The sequence below is a fragment of the Salmo salar genome, chromosome 17, assembly GCF_965601325.2.
Source record: "Salmo salar chromosome 17, fSalSal1, whole genome shotgun sequence".
In the NCBI taxonomy this organism is placed as follows: domain Eukaryota; kingdom Metazoa; phylum Chordata; class Actinopteri; order Salmoniformes; family Salmonidae; genus Salmo; species Salmo salar.
Window position 1 is genome coordinate 80,060,145 of NC_138307.1, and position 13,962 is coordinate 80,074,106.

The window sequence follows — 13,962 nt, forward strand, 5'->3', positions numbered from 1 at the left end:
CTGTCAAAACTCCCCCGGTCCTCAGCACTCTCTCCTGTCAAAAGTCCCCCCGTCCTCAGCACTCTCTCCTGTCCAAACTCCCCCTGTCCTCAGCACTCTCTCCTGTCAAAACTCCTCCCGTCCTCAGCACTCTCTCCTGTCCAAACTCCCCCCGTCCTCAGCACTCTTTCCTGTCAAAACTCCCCCCGTCCTCAGCACTCTCTCCTGTCAAAACTCCCTCCGTCCTCAGCACTCTCTCCTGTCAAAACTCCCCCGTCCAAACAATGATATACTTCAGCAGTTTTCCACTAACAAGACACAGCACTTTCCATAGTATCTTTCACCCTGATTAAGGTCATGATTTTCTGCTAACCACAGCCCAAGTGTTTTGACATTCTCAACCACTGTTCGCATCACTTCCTCTTATCTGTTAGCACATCTGCGATTACAGACAGTTCCCCAGAACCAACCACAGGCTAGCATACAATTTCCCTTCTTTCACTACAACCCTACAATACAAAAACATCCTTGAGACATAAAGTCTGCTAACCACACCTGCACTACCATTTCTCTCTCTCTCTCTCTCTCTCCCTCCCTCCCTCCCTCCCTCCCTCCACTGGACCCAGCTAAAGGAACACAGGCAGCACCTACACTGGACCCAGCTAAAGGAACACAGGCAGGAACTACACTGGACCCAGCTAAAGGAACACAGTCATCACCTCCACTGGACCCAGCTAAAGGAACACAGGCAGCACCTCCACTGGACCCAGCTAAAGGAACACTTCCCCTTAATCACACAAAAGCTATTAATCACACAAACAACTACTAATCACACAAACAGCAATTATTTACAATGTAATAATACCTTCCTGAGCTGGGACCAGTGTAGGTGCTGCCTGTGTTCCATTAGCTGGGTCCAGTGTAGGTGATGCCTGTGTTCCTTTAGCTGGGTCCAGTGTAGGTGCTGCCTGTGTTCCTTTAGCTGGGTCCAGTGGAGGTGATGACTGTGTTCCTTTAGCTGGGTCCCCTCATTATGGACATCAGACAGTCAGTTAATAACCTGGGTCTCAGGAGACTAAGTCTCTATTCTGACCCAGCCTCTTCTCATTATGGACATCAGACAGTCAGTTAATAACCTGGGTCTCAGGAGACTAAGACTCTATTCTGACCCAGCCTCTTCTCATTATGGACATCAGACAGTCAGTTAATAACCTGGGTCTCAGGAGACTAAGACTCTATTCTGACCCAGCCTCTTCTCATTATGGACATCAGACAGTCAGTTAATAACCTGGGTCTCAGGAGACTAAGACTCTATTCTGACCCAGCCTCTTCTCATTATGGACATCAGACAGTCAGTTAATCACCTGGGTCTCAGGAGACTAAGACTCTATTCTGACCCAGTCTCTCCTCATTATGGACATCAGACAGTCAGTTAATCACCTGGGTCTCAGGAGACTAAGACTCTATTCTGACCCAGCCTCTTCTCATTATGGACATCAGACAGTCAGTTAATAACCTGGGTCTCAGGAGACTAAGACTCTATTCTGACCCAGCCTCTTCTCATTATGGACATCAGACAGTCAGTCAATAACCTGGGTCTCAGGAGACTAAGACTCTATTCTGACCCAGCCTCTTCTCATTATGGACATCAGACAGTCAGTTAATAACCTGGGTCTCAGGAGACTAAGACTCTATTCTGACCCAGCCTCTTCTCATTATGGACATCAGACAGTCAGTTAATAACCTGGGTCTCAGGAGACTAAGACTCTATTCTGACCCAGTCTCTCCTCATTATGGACATCAGACAGTCAGTCAATAACCTGGGTCTCAGGAGACTAAGACTCTATTCTGACCCAGCCTCTTCTCATTATGGACATCAGACAGTCAGTTAATAACCTGGGTCTCAGGAGACTAAGACTCTATTCTGACCCAGCCTCTTCTCATTATGGACATCAGACAGTCAGTTAATCACCTGGGTCTCAGGAGACTAAGACTCTATTCTGACCCAGTCTCTCCTCATTATGGACATCAGACAGTCAGTTAATAACCTGGGTCTCAGGAGACTAAGACTCTATTCTGACCCAGCCTCTTCTCATTATGGACATCAGACAGTCAGTTAATAACCTGGGTCTCAGGAGACTAAGACTCTATTCTGACCCAGCCTCTTCTCATTATGGACATCAGACAGTCAGTCAATAACCTGGGTCTCAGGAGACTAAGACTCTATTCTGACCCAGTCTCTCCTCATTATGGACATCAGACAGTCAGTTAATCACCTGGGTCTCAGGAGACTAAGACTCTATTCTGACCCAGTCTCTCCTCATTATGGACATCAGACAGTCAGTTAATAACCTGGGTCTCAGGAGACTAAGACTCTATTCTGACCCAGCCTCTTCTCATTATGGACATCAGACAGTCAGTTAATCACCTGGGTCTCAGGAGACTAAGACTCTATTCTGACCCAGTCTCTCCTCATTATGGACATCAGACAGTCAGTTAATAACCTGGGTCTCAGGAGACTAAGACTCTATTCTGACCCAGTCTCTCCTCATTATGGACATCAGACAGTCAGTTAATAACCTGGGTCTCAGGAGACTAAGACTCTATTCTGACCCAGCCTCTTCTCATTATGGACATCAGACAGTCAGTTAATAACCTGGGTCTCAGGAGACTAAGACTCTATTCTAGCTCAGGTTTGGATCAATAAACCAAATCTTTCTTTCTCTTGCCTTCTATCGCTTGCTCATTTGCTCTCTCCTCTCTCTCTCTCTACTCACGGTCTCTCTCTCTCTCTCACCAGCCTGTGATATCTTTCAAGCATTTTGCTACACCCGCAATAATATAACATTTGATTTAATAAACTTTCAAATTTGATTTGAGTCTAGAGTTGCTGTAATGTATCTCTGTAAAAAACTAAAATAGATTTGCATATTCGTTCTGCTATATCCATCCAGTGAAATGTTGGTAGGCAAGTTGTAAACACTGGAAAAATACTTTAGATGATGCAGGACAGGCCTAGTTACAGCGAAATATTGTTGGTGCTGACATCTTCAGGACAGGAATACCGGTTTACTTAACGGAGGAATAAACACACATGTTCATCATTGGTGTTTCAACCAGAACGGGGGGGAAATGCACTTTATTTATTTTCGCACATGCGCAGTCATACATCTCTCATAGGGCATGACTGTACCAGTGTAAGAACACAATTCAACAACATATTAGTCCACATGCCAACACCCCCACTTGCTCTTATACTGTACAAGTCGTATTCAACCTAACTTTATCAACACATTTAGCTTACAGTTATTCATCTCACAAATGTCAGTTTATATTCCAAACATGTAACCCAAGAATTTTTCATTTTTGAACTTCGTTACAGGTTTAGTCAAAACATCTGCAGCCATGTCTGCCATTGGACAATATTCAATACTTATTTTCCCTTCACTTTGTGTAAAATCAATGCCTAGGAAATGTCCAAGCCTCCCAAGATCTTTCATCTTAAATTTTTCACTTAACATTTCTTTTACACTTGTGAGTGAGTCACTATCACTAGCAGCGATAATTAGATCATCGACCCAAATTATCAAAATGATCCTTTCTGTTGCAGTTTGTTTGTTATAAACACAGTGATCAGCTGGGTTCTGTGTAAAACCATTTTCACTAAGGTGATCATGCAACATTTTGTTCCAGTTCCTTCCTGACTGTTTCAGGCCGTACAATGACTTGTTCAGTTTGCAGACTAGTTGCTCACCTGTATCTGACCTGACTTCAAAACCCTCTGGTTGCTCCATGAACACTTCACAGTCAATAGGAGCATGTAGATATGCTGTTTTGACATCCATCTGATGTAACTCTAAGTCATACTGAGCTGTTAGCTGCATCAAACAGCGTACTGATGTCATATTTGCAGTTGGAGAAAAAGTCTCCTTATAGTCTATTCCTGCCACTTGACTATACCCCTTTGCAACATATCTTGCCTTGTATGTCTCAGTCTCATCTGAATTGTTTTTGACCGCATAGACCCACCTGCCCCCCACTGCATTTTTACCCTCTGGCAGTGTGGTTAATGTGAATGTATCATTTTCCCTAAGGGAATCCATCTCCTCCTTCATAGCAGTAGCCCAAATCTCTGATTTTGGTGAAATCATTGCTTCTTTGAAGGTTTGTGGTGCATTGCACATTACTCTGTAGCAGTAGTCAACACTAGGTGGTATCTGGTCATCACATTTCACTTTACACTCATAGTCTTTTAAGTACTGGGGTTTCTTCCTCGCTCTGTCTGGATAGCGTGGACTCTGACCATCTGAAGTCTCAATTTGCACATCTTGTGTCTCTTCTGAGTTTTGATCTGCCATCTTGGCTTTCGGCATGGGGTTTTCAAATCTCTCCCCATGAAGATCATCACTGTTTTCCAAATCTGTCTGAGTTTGGTGTTCGACTACACCTTTTGTAACACACTTGACTAATCTGTTTTTAAGAACTTTCCCAGTGTCTGGGTAGTAGACTAGGTATGCTGGACTATTTTTATCATACCCGACAAAAATACCCTTTTCACATCTTGAGTCTAACTTTTTCTTGTTCTGTCTATATGCATAGCAAACAGATCCAAATTCTTTCATCTTTGAAAGATCAGGCTTTCTCCCAGTAAACATGTAGTGTGGAGTCTGTCCTACACGCTTATTGTAACACCTATTGCGAATTACTGCAGCAGTCATTACAGCATATGTCCACAAGTTCTTTGGTAGGTTGCTTTCAAGTAGCATGCATCTTGCCATTTCGAACAGTGTTCTCCAATTTCTCTCAGCGGTCCCATTTTGATGGGGTGAGTAAGGGGCTGAAGTTTCATGTCTTATGGCGTTCTTACTGAGCAGTGACTGGAACTCTTTGGCTGTGAATTCTGTGCCATTATCTGACCTGACACACTTTATTTTCCCATAAGGGGCCACATCAGCAATAAACTTCTCAGTAGCTTTTACAGTATCACTCTTTGCTTTTAGGAAATACACAAAAACTGCCCCTGAATAATCATCCGTAAATGCTAGAGTATATCTGAACCCATCTTTCGCCTCTGGCTCAATAGGGCCAGCCAAATCAGTGTGCACAAGCTCATGAGCCGCTTTTACCTTTTCATCAGGCTCTCTGTTTCTGCTCTGAACAAATTTTCCCTGAGTGCAGATTTCACAGTTGAGGGTAGATTTGTCAATCTTACCTGTGATTTTCATTCCCTCTGTCACATTTTCTAACTTTGACACATCCTCAAAATTACAGTGGCCAAGAATTTTGTGCCATGTGTGAATATCATAGCACCCATGACATCCATCATCATTTTCATCACTTACAGTGTTAAGATAGTAAAGTCTATCGTACTCCTTGATGTCAAAAGTGGTACCGTTCTTGTGGATGAGCTTGTTACACCCCTGTCGAAAGTTGACTGAAGCTCCGTTGGCTGTCGCTGCTTTAACAGAGAAAATGTCCTGTGGAAACGACGGCACGTACAGCGCCTTCGTCAGCGTTGTTTTTACCCGACGACCCGTGTTGTCTCTCAGGTAAACCTCCGCTGCACCTCTCCTCTCCGCGACACCATTCGTTCTTGTTCCGTCAGCCAGCTCCACGGAATGTTTTTCCGGTTTGAAAGTCTCGTCAAACTCCTTAAACTTCCCGATGTCCGTGACTATATGTGACGTTGCTCCCGTATCAACCATCAGCCCTTTCTGTTTCAGTCCACTAACCTGACAGTCACTTATTCTGAATGCAAATGTGTGGCTTTCAGCATCTGTTGCTTGTTTCACATTGTCTCTTCTTTTTCGTCTGCAATTTGCGTCAGTATGAGTGGAGCTCTTGCAAAAACTACACCACTGTCTCCGTTCTTTGCGCTCTCCAGTAACGGTACATTGCCGGGCCTTGTGCCCTTTCTGGCCACAGTTGAAGCAGGTTATCTCGGTCCCTTTATCTCTCCCTCTTGGCCAGCTAACTTTAATGTTACTTGCCTTCATCACGTTGTCGTCAGTGGAAATGGCGCTAAACTTCTCGGTGCTTTCATAGCTCCTCAACTTGGTTTTGAACTTGCCAAAAGTTGTCGGCTCGTCACTCTGCGTAATGTGGATGGCAAACGGCTTAAATGATTCGGGCAAACCTTTCAGAATCATTGCAATCAACAGCCCGTCACTTAAAGTCTCTTCAGCATTTCTCAGTGCTGTAATAGCCGTCTCAGCACGAATGATATAGTCCGTAACACTTTCGTCAGCGGCTTTCTGAAGAGAAGTTAGTTCAGTGTAGAGGCTAATCACACGTGGCTTCCCTTTACCTGCATAATGTTCCCTCAATATCTTCAACGCTTTTCTCCCATCATCTGCTGCTTCTCTCATTATCAGGGAAAGACTTTTATCATCCAAAACCTGTATCAATTCGGCGTAGGCTTCTTCATTTTTCTCTCCGTCTTCTTCATCTTCATCCACGCTCAATATGGCGGCCTTTAGCCCAAGCAAACGCAAGTGCCCCAAAAACTTTGTCTCCCATAACTCGTAGTTTTTTTCATCTCCGTCGAAATATAATCTATTCCATCGGCTTCCATGTTCCCTCCTGGGCCCATAACCTGTTGGTGCTGACATCTTCAGGACAGGAATACCGGTTTACTTAACGGAGGAATAAACACACATGTTCATCATTGGTGTTTCAACCAGAACGGGGGAAATGCACTTTATTTATTTTCGCACATGCGCAGTCATACATCTCTCATAGGGCATGACTGTACCAGTGTAAGAACACAATTCAACAACATATTAGTCCACATGCCAACAAATATAACTAACCCAAGATAGTTCATCTGTGTCGTTAAAGTGGGAGCAAATAAAGCATGGTGGGCAGAACAAGCAAGGTGGTTAAAGCCAAGCAAGATCCTATTGGCGCGTTGTAGCATGTATTTGCATATTTCCATCAGGAAACGCCTACTCTGTGAAGCGCGCTTGTACACAAATTCAATTCGACCTTGCACTCTTTCTAAACAATGCAATTAAAATATTTGGTAAAGCGTCAAGTCTTTAAAACTTACTTCACTGTGTTCGTAACATATTGTAGTTTAGGGAACAGAAAAATATATTGAGATCAAATGTTTAATCGATGAGAAAATTAGCAGAATGTCGGCCCAGTTTCACGAAGTTCCATCCTCTCCCACTCATATAACCGCGACTGGACTACCATTTGGTGGTGAGAAGAAATCTACACGGATGCTTCAGCTTTATAGCCCCTGTGACATGTCTGGGTTACTCCTTCTGGCTGTGCTTACGTGTAGTGATGTCCTATGTTTTTGTTGTTATTGTGTTGTAATTTGAAATGTAATTAAAAAAAAAAAATACACATAAAAAAAGCTTACGATAAGCGATTTATATATATATACACTAGATGATTATAAGGGGGCGCTGTGTTGAAGCCATCGCGCCTCCATCTTGGCTCTCCCCCACCGTTGTAATTGTATTTTGGAATCTATAGAAATGCATTTATTCCATTACAGACACTTTAATGCATACTTTCAAATTAAATCATGTGAGCTAATCATACACATAAAAACTGAAAAAAATATAAAACATTTTCCTTAAAGTATATATATATATATATATATATATATATATATATATATATATACTTTAAGGAAAATGTATGACTAACGATACTGTCCCAACTACAACAACAAAAATGATTAAATACATGTAATTCTGTCCTTACTGTAGAATACTGTAGAATTCCATTCATTCGTATGGAGGACTGGGCCGTACCGTGGAGTTCCAATATGGCCGACCGTTGGCTTCAAAGGCTCATAATGGAAATAAATAGCAAATGCAACTGTGGTTTATATACATCGTTGGTTACAGTGTAATTTACAGGAACTAACTCTTAGTACTGCCTACCACATAAACTACCCGGAAAACTGACACACACACAAGCAGCACAGACAGGTAGAGTTCGTTTTCTGAGAGCTGAAGTGTGTACCTGATAAACACGACAATGGCTAAACGTTGTAGCTGTTTCCAACGGCTTTTTATCTTCTTCAACGTGCTGTTCGCGGTAAGTTAGCAACTCTTTATTTGTAAATACAAGTAGGAACATGTGATTAACTCAGTAGGCGATACTTTAAGGTTACTTTAGATTTTAATCAACTGCGTAGCAAAAACAACAAGTTAATTTATCTTCTTCACCAAACACTGCTTTCTGCCCATAAAAGTTAGTTAAAAAATGTTTGTAGTCCATCTGTGTGAAATTATGTTTTCTATCCACTTACCTATGTGTCTCTCTGTATAATCCAATTTTACATCCGTTAAATATGGCTTTAAAGACATGTTTTATTACATTATGCTATATGCCTTGTACAATTATGAAAATCATGTTATTTAATAGTGGATGGGATGTTTTTCTTTAGATTGCTGGAGGTGTGATTATCGGCCTGGGACTTCTGGGTCAATTCATCTACCATGGCAGTACTGAAGAGGTAAAATGGGATCTAGCTCTGGTCCATGGCGTTACATGTGGTTTGAGCTTTGAAGAAGTTTAAAGCCGCACACGTAACACCCTAGACAAGAGCTAAATGAGCTCAAAGTTCAAATTAAATTCAAACTGTATTTTACGACAGGACCTACAGTGTAGGTCCTGTCGTAATAATAATAATGATATTGAATGAATTCTCACCAAAGATAATTAATTTTGATTATATAATTTCTCTATTTTGAAAAACCAAAATTGGAAAGAAACAGTTACTCATATGCATTAAATGCTGCAGCATCTGAAAAACAGGTTCATGTGTCAACAGTTTATGTAGTAGACTGTAACTGTACTTCCTTATTGGTTAGCTATATATACAAAGTGAACGCCTGTGTACAAAGTCAATGTTCCTAAAGTACTGTCCTATACAAGAATTATAGGTCTACCGAGAAATAAAAAAAGGGATTTTCCCTATTAGGAATGTAGGTATTTGTTTGTTTGTTTTTTGTACCTTTAGCCTGCCATAAAAACCCACATGTGAATAACAACTTGTCCAGAAAAACAGAAGGAACGCAGGCTATTATGATGTCATAATGGTATACTGAGAGACACAATGGATGTTGTATTGTTTTTCAGTTTGAGAACCAGTCCAAAGGGTTTGTCGTGCTGTATGTGGTAGGAGGCATCACCATGTTCATGTCTCTGCTTGGGGCGTACGGAGCACACAGAGAGAAGAGAATTCCCCTGATCATGGTGAGGGGGTCTACTGCTATTAGCTGAGTTCACATTCATTCAGACAACTAGGACCATAGAGACAGAACAATATAAAACATGCCATGGTTTCCCAAACACAGATTAACCCTAGTCCTGGACTACAAACTGCTTTTCAATGAAGATACCTACTTGAGCTTGCTTTTTAGTCCAGGACTAGGCTTAGTCTGTGTCTGGGAAACAACCCTGAATTCCTTTTTATATCGTGTTACGACATTGTTAGGAAAAACACTTAGCATTTCGTAACCTGTTTTGTTCAACGATTCACTGAGTCACACAGTAAATGGACAGAAAATGGTTTATGGACTAAGTCTCTCTATCTCTCTCTTTCACTTTCTCTCTCTAGTTTCTGGTAGCCTGTTTTATTGTCTGCTTCTGCCTCCTGCGTGTGGCGGTGCCCACAGCCATGTACCGTCCTGAGGTATTGTTTGTTAATAATGATGTCTGTACATGATGGTACTGTAATACTTGATGTGCTATACTGGTAGACAGGCCTACAGCCAGTGGTACTGTAATACTTGATGTTCTATGCTGGTAGACAGGCCTACAGCCAGTGGTACTGTAATACTTGATGTGCTATACTGGTAGACAGGCCTACAGCCAGTGGTACTGTAATACTTGATGTGCTATACTGGTAGACAGGCCTACAGCCAGTGGTACTGTAATACTTGATGTGCTATACTGGTAGACAGGCCTACAGCCAGTGGTACTGTAATACTTGATGTGCTATACTGGTAGACAGGCCTACAGCCAGTGGTACTGTAATACTTGATGTGCTATACTGGTAGACAGGCCTACAGCCAGTGGTACTGTAATACTTGATGTGCTATACTGGTAGACAGGCCTACAGCCAGTGGTACTGTAATACTTGATGTGCTATACTGGTAGACAGGCCTACAGCCAGTGGTACTGTAATACTTTATGTTCTATACTGGTAGACAGGCCTACAGCCAGTGGTACTGTAGTATCAACTGTCTATTATAATTCCCCAGTTTCTTTATGTTTCCTTTCCCCAAGGGATGGATATAGTATGCTATATAAATACTGAACTTTTGCTATAGGAGCTACAGTCTCTCAGCAGAATGTCTTCCAGCAGCTAGCGGCCCACACTATATCTGTTTTCTGATGAGGCAACCTGATAATAATCATAATGCATTTGATTTATTCAGTGGATTTTTCACACACAAGGCACAACACAACATGACCTATATCCATCCATTCAGATTTAGATGTGTGCATTTCGTAGGGCCATTGTTGACAACTGGTTGTTTGGTTTGTTTTGCAGGTAGAGAGGATTGTGGAGGAGAAGTTCCGTGAGGTCCTGCCTCTGAACGAAGCCTCCCCTGATGTTAGACAGCTCACTGAGAAGTTTCAGCTGAATGTATGGAACTTTTCCATGAATCATTTCACCAGAATATACTTGACATGTCCATAGCATTCATTATATCAAAGGATCTCGCTTGGGATCTATTCTGTCTTTTCCATGAAACATCAGCAGGGAATATTTCACTAAGGTTTACAATAATATCATTCATTATATACTTAATAGTTTTGAGAAGTTACATTCTAGTTGTGTGTACAACATGTACCTCAGCAATGTTAACTTCATGTAACTACACACTGTAGTGTTCACTTGATCCCTATCCTTGACCAATGAGTCTGCTATCCTCCCAAACCCCAAAAATGAAGTGTTCCTTCCAAATAGGTCCAGACACTGCTGGGCATAACAGACTTGTTTTGTTGACTCTAACCAGCAGTAATGAGGAAGAGGTTGACCTAGTGGTTCAGGTAGTTTACTGTTCTCAACGTGCCGTTGCCCAATACGCTGACTGTGTGTGTGTGTGTGTGTGTGTGTTTTAACAGTTGAAGTGCTGTGGGCTGTTCGGTTACACAGACTGGGGCGACAACGTCCCTGACTCCTGTCTCTGTCAGGGTGAGGAAGATCTGATAGAGGGTACATGCCAGAACATTCCATACCAGGTGAGTTCAGATCAACTCTACATGACAGGACTAATGATGTAGCTTAATAGTCAATAGGCTCCTTCTTCTCAGTTCGTATGCACATAGGTTTACATCCTGGTCTACCATGAGAACACCTTTTAACCCTTCCGTACATTATGTCTGTTAGATACATTAATAAAGGAATATGCCACATCAGTTTTCTTCTTCTGTTTTTCAGTTGTTGATCCTTTCAGAGTTCAGGATGACTGGACACCAGAAGCTGATCTACAAACAGGTCGGACCAGGGACCTTTTCTGTTATCTTTAGATCAACCCTGTTGTCGTCTACATTCCTAGACAGAACCGGTTGGTTTTGTCACAGAGAGCAGCACACCGTCGAGAATGAAGCTCTTCTGTTGAGCCGTGATCTGAGTCACGTTATTACACAGATATGAAATACCAATGTCTTTTTCCATCTGCACATTTTAGCTTGTGATCCCTGCGGGAATTGAACCTGTGACCTTGGCATAGCTTGCACCACACTGTAACCATCTGAGCCAGACAGGACCATGATTGAGTTCTGATCTGTGTTCCATTGAGCATTAACGGACCTCTGTCCCACAGCCCTGCTTCCCCATCATCGAGGGCTACGTGGCTAAAGTTCTGGACATCGTGTTGGGCGTTTTCTTCGGATTCGCTGCTCTGGCTGTGAGCATGCATTCTTTACAGCGCACATTTCACACCTTACACATCAAACTGTCAGTTGAATATCTCTACTAGTCCCTTGCTTGCTGTCACCCACGTCGTTGTTTTTAATTGATGTTGTTGTGTTGTTCTCCAGCTCCTGGGAGTGGTGATGTCTGCCGTCCTGCTGGCTCAGCTGAGGAGCTCTAACGTAGCTGTTCCTGTGGTGTTCAGTGTCAGCTCTCACCCGTCCAAGTTCAGCTTCAGTTCCCACCCGCCCAAGTACAGCGAGCTTTACAACGAGCCTGAGAAGCACGAGAAGTGAAAAGCAGGCTGAGGTTCAGGATGCTGAGGTTCAGGATGTGGTTAGTTAGATGACATGGTTTAGGCTGTTGTTCAGTCTGGCTCAGCATAGAAATATAACTACTAGAATGGTTAAAGCCCCACAGACCTCGGCACTATGACTGCACCACCATGGGGTATGATCAATATAGTTGAATGGGGATTGTCTTTCTAGTGATCTATTTCTATGGTGTCCAGACTCGCACTGTTTTCCTTCCACATCTTCTTATGGTTGTTGTGTGTTTTTCAACGAGAGGTCTCCTTAACTCTCTTCCTGACTGTCAAACCAAAAGGAAGGTGCTACTTCCTTCTGTATGTCATTTGCTTTGATTTGAGTTCTACGTTTAAGAAAATCACCACAGGTGGTTTTATACATATGCAGGGAGTTCTTAGTAAAATGGTTGCGAAACGTTCCTTTTTATTTGCAGAATGAGACACAATGAATTGGCAGGGTGTTTTGAAAAGAGGATAATGCAAAGAGAGTACAACTCTGAGATAGTAAGGACAGAATGTTATTTCCATATGACTTTGAATGTCAAATCATTTGCGTTGTAACTGCAATAATAAAGGGAAAGGAAAGTGAAGGTTGACAGAGAGATACGGGAAAATAAATATCTGTAGCTGACGTCCTTTGTTTTTTGCAATGAAATGACATTTTTTTTATGTTTTGCTATGAACTGTAAATCCTTACATGAAATATACAACATGCCAACTGTCTTGCTCTCTTTTTCTAAATAAAACATCTGTCTTCTACATGTCTCTTTTGTACAAATATATTATAATTTGGAACTTATTTACAACTCTTTTGAGGAATATATTAGAATTTTGAAATGATTTCCTCTTTTGAGAAAACATTCAATTTTAGAAGCTTTGCATATTAAGTTCCAATTCAGTTGAATAAAAACACTAGAAGTTCTTTATAAAATTGGAGCTATTGAGTGAGAGAAGAGGAGAGAACCCCGACCAAAACACCTGAGGGAGGAGAAAGATGAAGGGAGGGAGGGTGCTGAGGAGAAAGAGGAAGGGAGGGAGGGTGCTGAGGAGAAAGATGAAGGGAGGGAGGGTGCTGAGGAGAAAGATGAAGGGAGGGAGGGTGCTGAGGAGAAAGATGAAGGGAGGGAGGGTGCTGAGGAGAAAGAGGAAGGGAGGGAGGGTGCTGAGGAGAAAGATGAAGGGAGGGAGGGTGCTGAGGAGAAAGATGAAGGGAGGGAGGGTGCTGAGGAGAAAGAGGAAGGGAGGGAGGGTGCTGAGGAGAAAGATGAAGGGAGGGAGGGTGCTGAGGAGAAAGATGAAGGGAGGGAGGGTGCTGAGGAGAAAGATGAAGGGAGGGAGGGTGCTGAGGAGAAAGAGGAAGGGAGGGAGGGTGCTGAGGAGAAAGATGAAGGGAGGGAGGGTGCTGAGGAGAAAGATGAAGGGAGGGAGGGTGCTGAGGAGAAAGATGAAGGGAGGGAGGGTGCTGAGGAGAAAGATGAAGGGAGGGAGGGTGCTGAGGAGAAAGATGAAGGGAGGGAGGGTGCTGAGGAGAAAGATGAAGGGAGGGAGGGTGCTGAGGAGAAAGATGAAGGGAGGGAGGGTGCTGAGGAGAAAGAGGAAGGGAGGGAGGGTGCTGAGGAGAAAGATGAAGGGAGGGAGGGAGGGAGCAGAGGAGAAAGAGGAAGTTGGAAGACAGTAAGCTGGAGGGGGATGAGAGAGGCTGGAGAGAGAGTTAGCCCGGACAGAGATGGCAAAAGAGTGGATGGAGTGAGAGGTTGTTGCATCTGTTAAACAGACATTG

At 42.8% G+C, this 13,962-nt stretch overlaps 1 protein-coding gene across 1 annotated transcript; it reads left to right on the top strand.

Annotated features, from left to right (window-relative positions):
• Positions 1-7,797: 7,797 nt before the first annotated feature.
• Positions 7,798-12,941, top strand: LOC106597139 (tetraspanin-8). Its single transcript, XM_014188367.3, has 9 exons — positions 7,798-8,040; positions 8,393-8,461; positions 9,088-9,204; positions 9,569-9,643; positions 10,508-10,603; positions 11,086-11,202; positions 11,402-11,458; positions 11,787-11,870; positions 12,004-12,941. The coding sequence occupies exons 1-9, from the start codon at positions 7,981-7,983 to the stop codon at positions 12,169-12,171; spliced, it is 843 nt and encodes a 280-aa protein (XP_014043842.3). The 5' UTR covers positions 7,798-7,980; the 3' UTR covers positions 12,172-12,941.
• Positions 12,942-13,962: the final 1,021 nt, after the last annotated feature.

Excerpts from the sequence above, each read along its gene's own strand:
- LOC106597139 (XM_014188367.3), top strand. The coding sequence starts at position 7,981 with ATGGCTAAACGTTGTAGCTGTTTCCAACGGCTTTTTATCTTCTTCAAC. Across the intron at positions 8,462-9,087 it reads ACCATGGCAGTACTGAAGAG|TTTGAGAACCAGTCCAAAGG; the intron begins GTAAAATGGGAT and ends ATTGTTTTTCAG. Across the intron at positions 11,459-11,786 it reads AGAAGCTGATCTACAAACAG|CCCTGCTTCCCCATCATCGA; the intron begins GTCGGACCAGGG and ends TCTGTCCCACAG.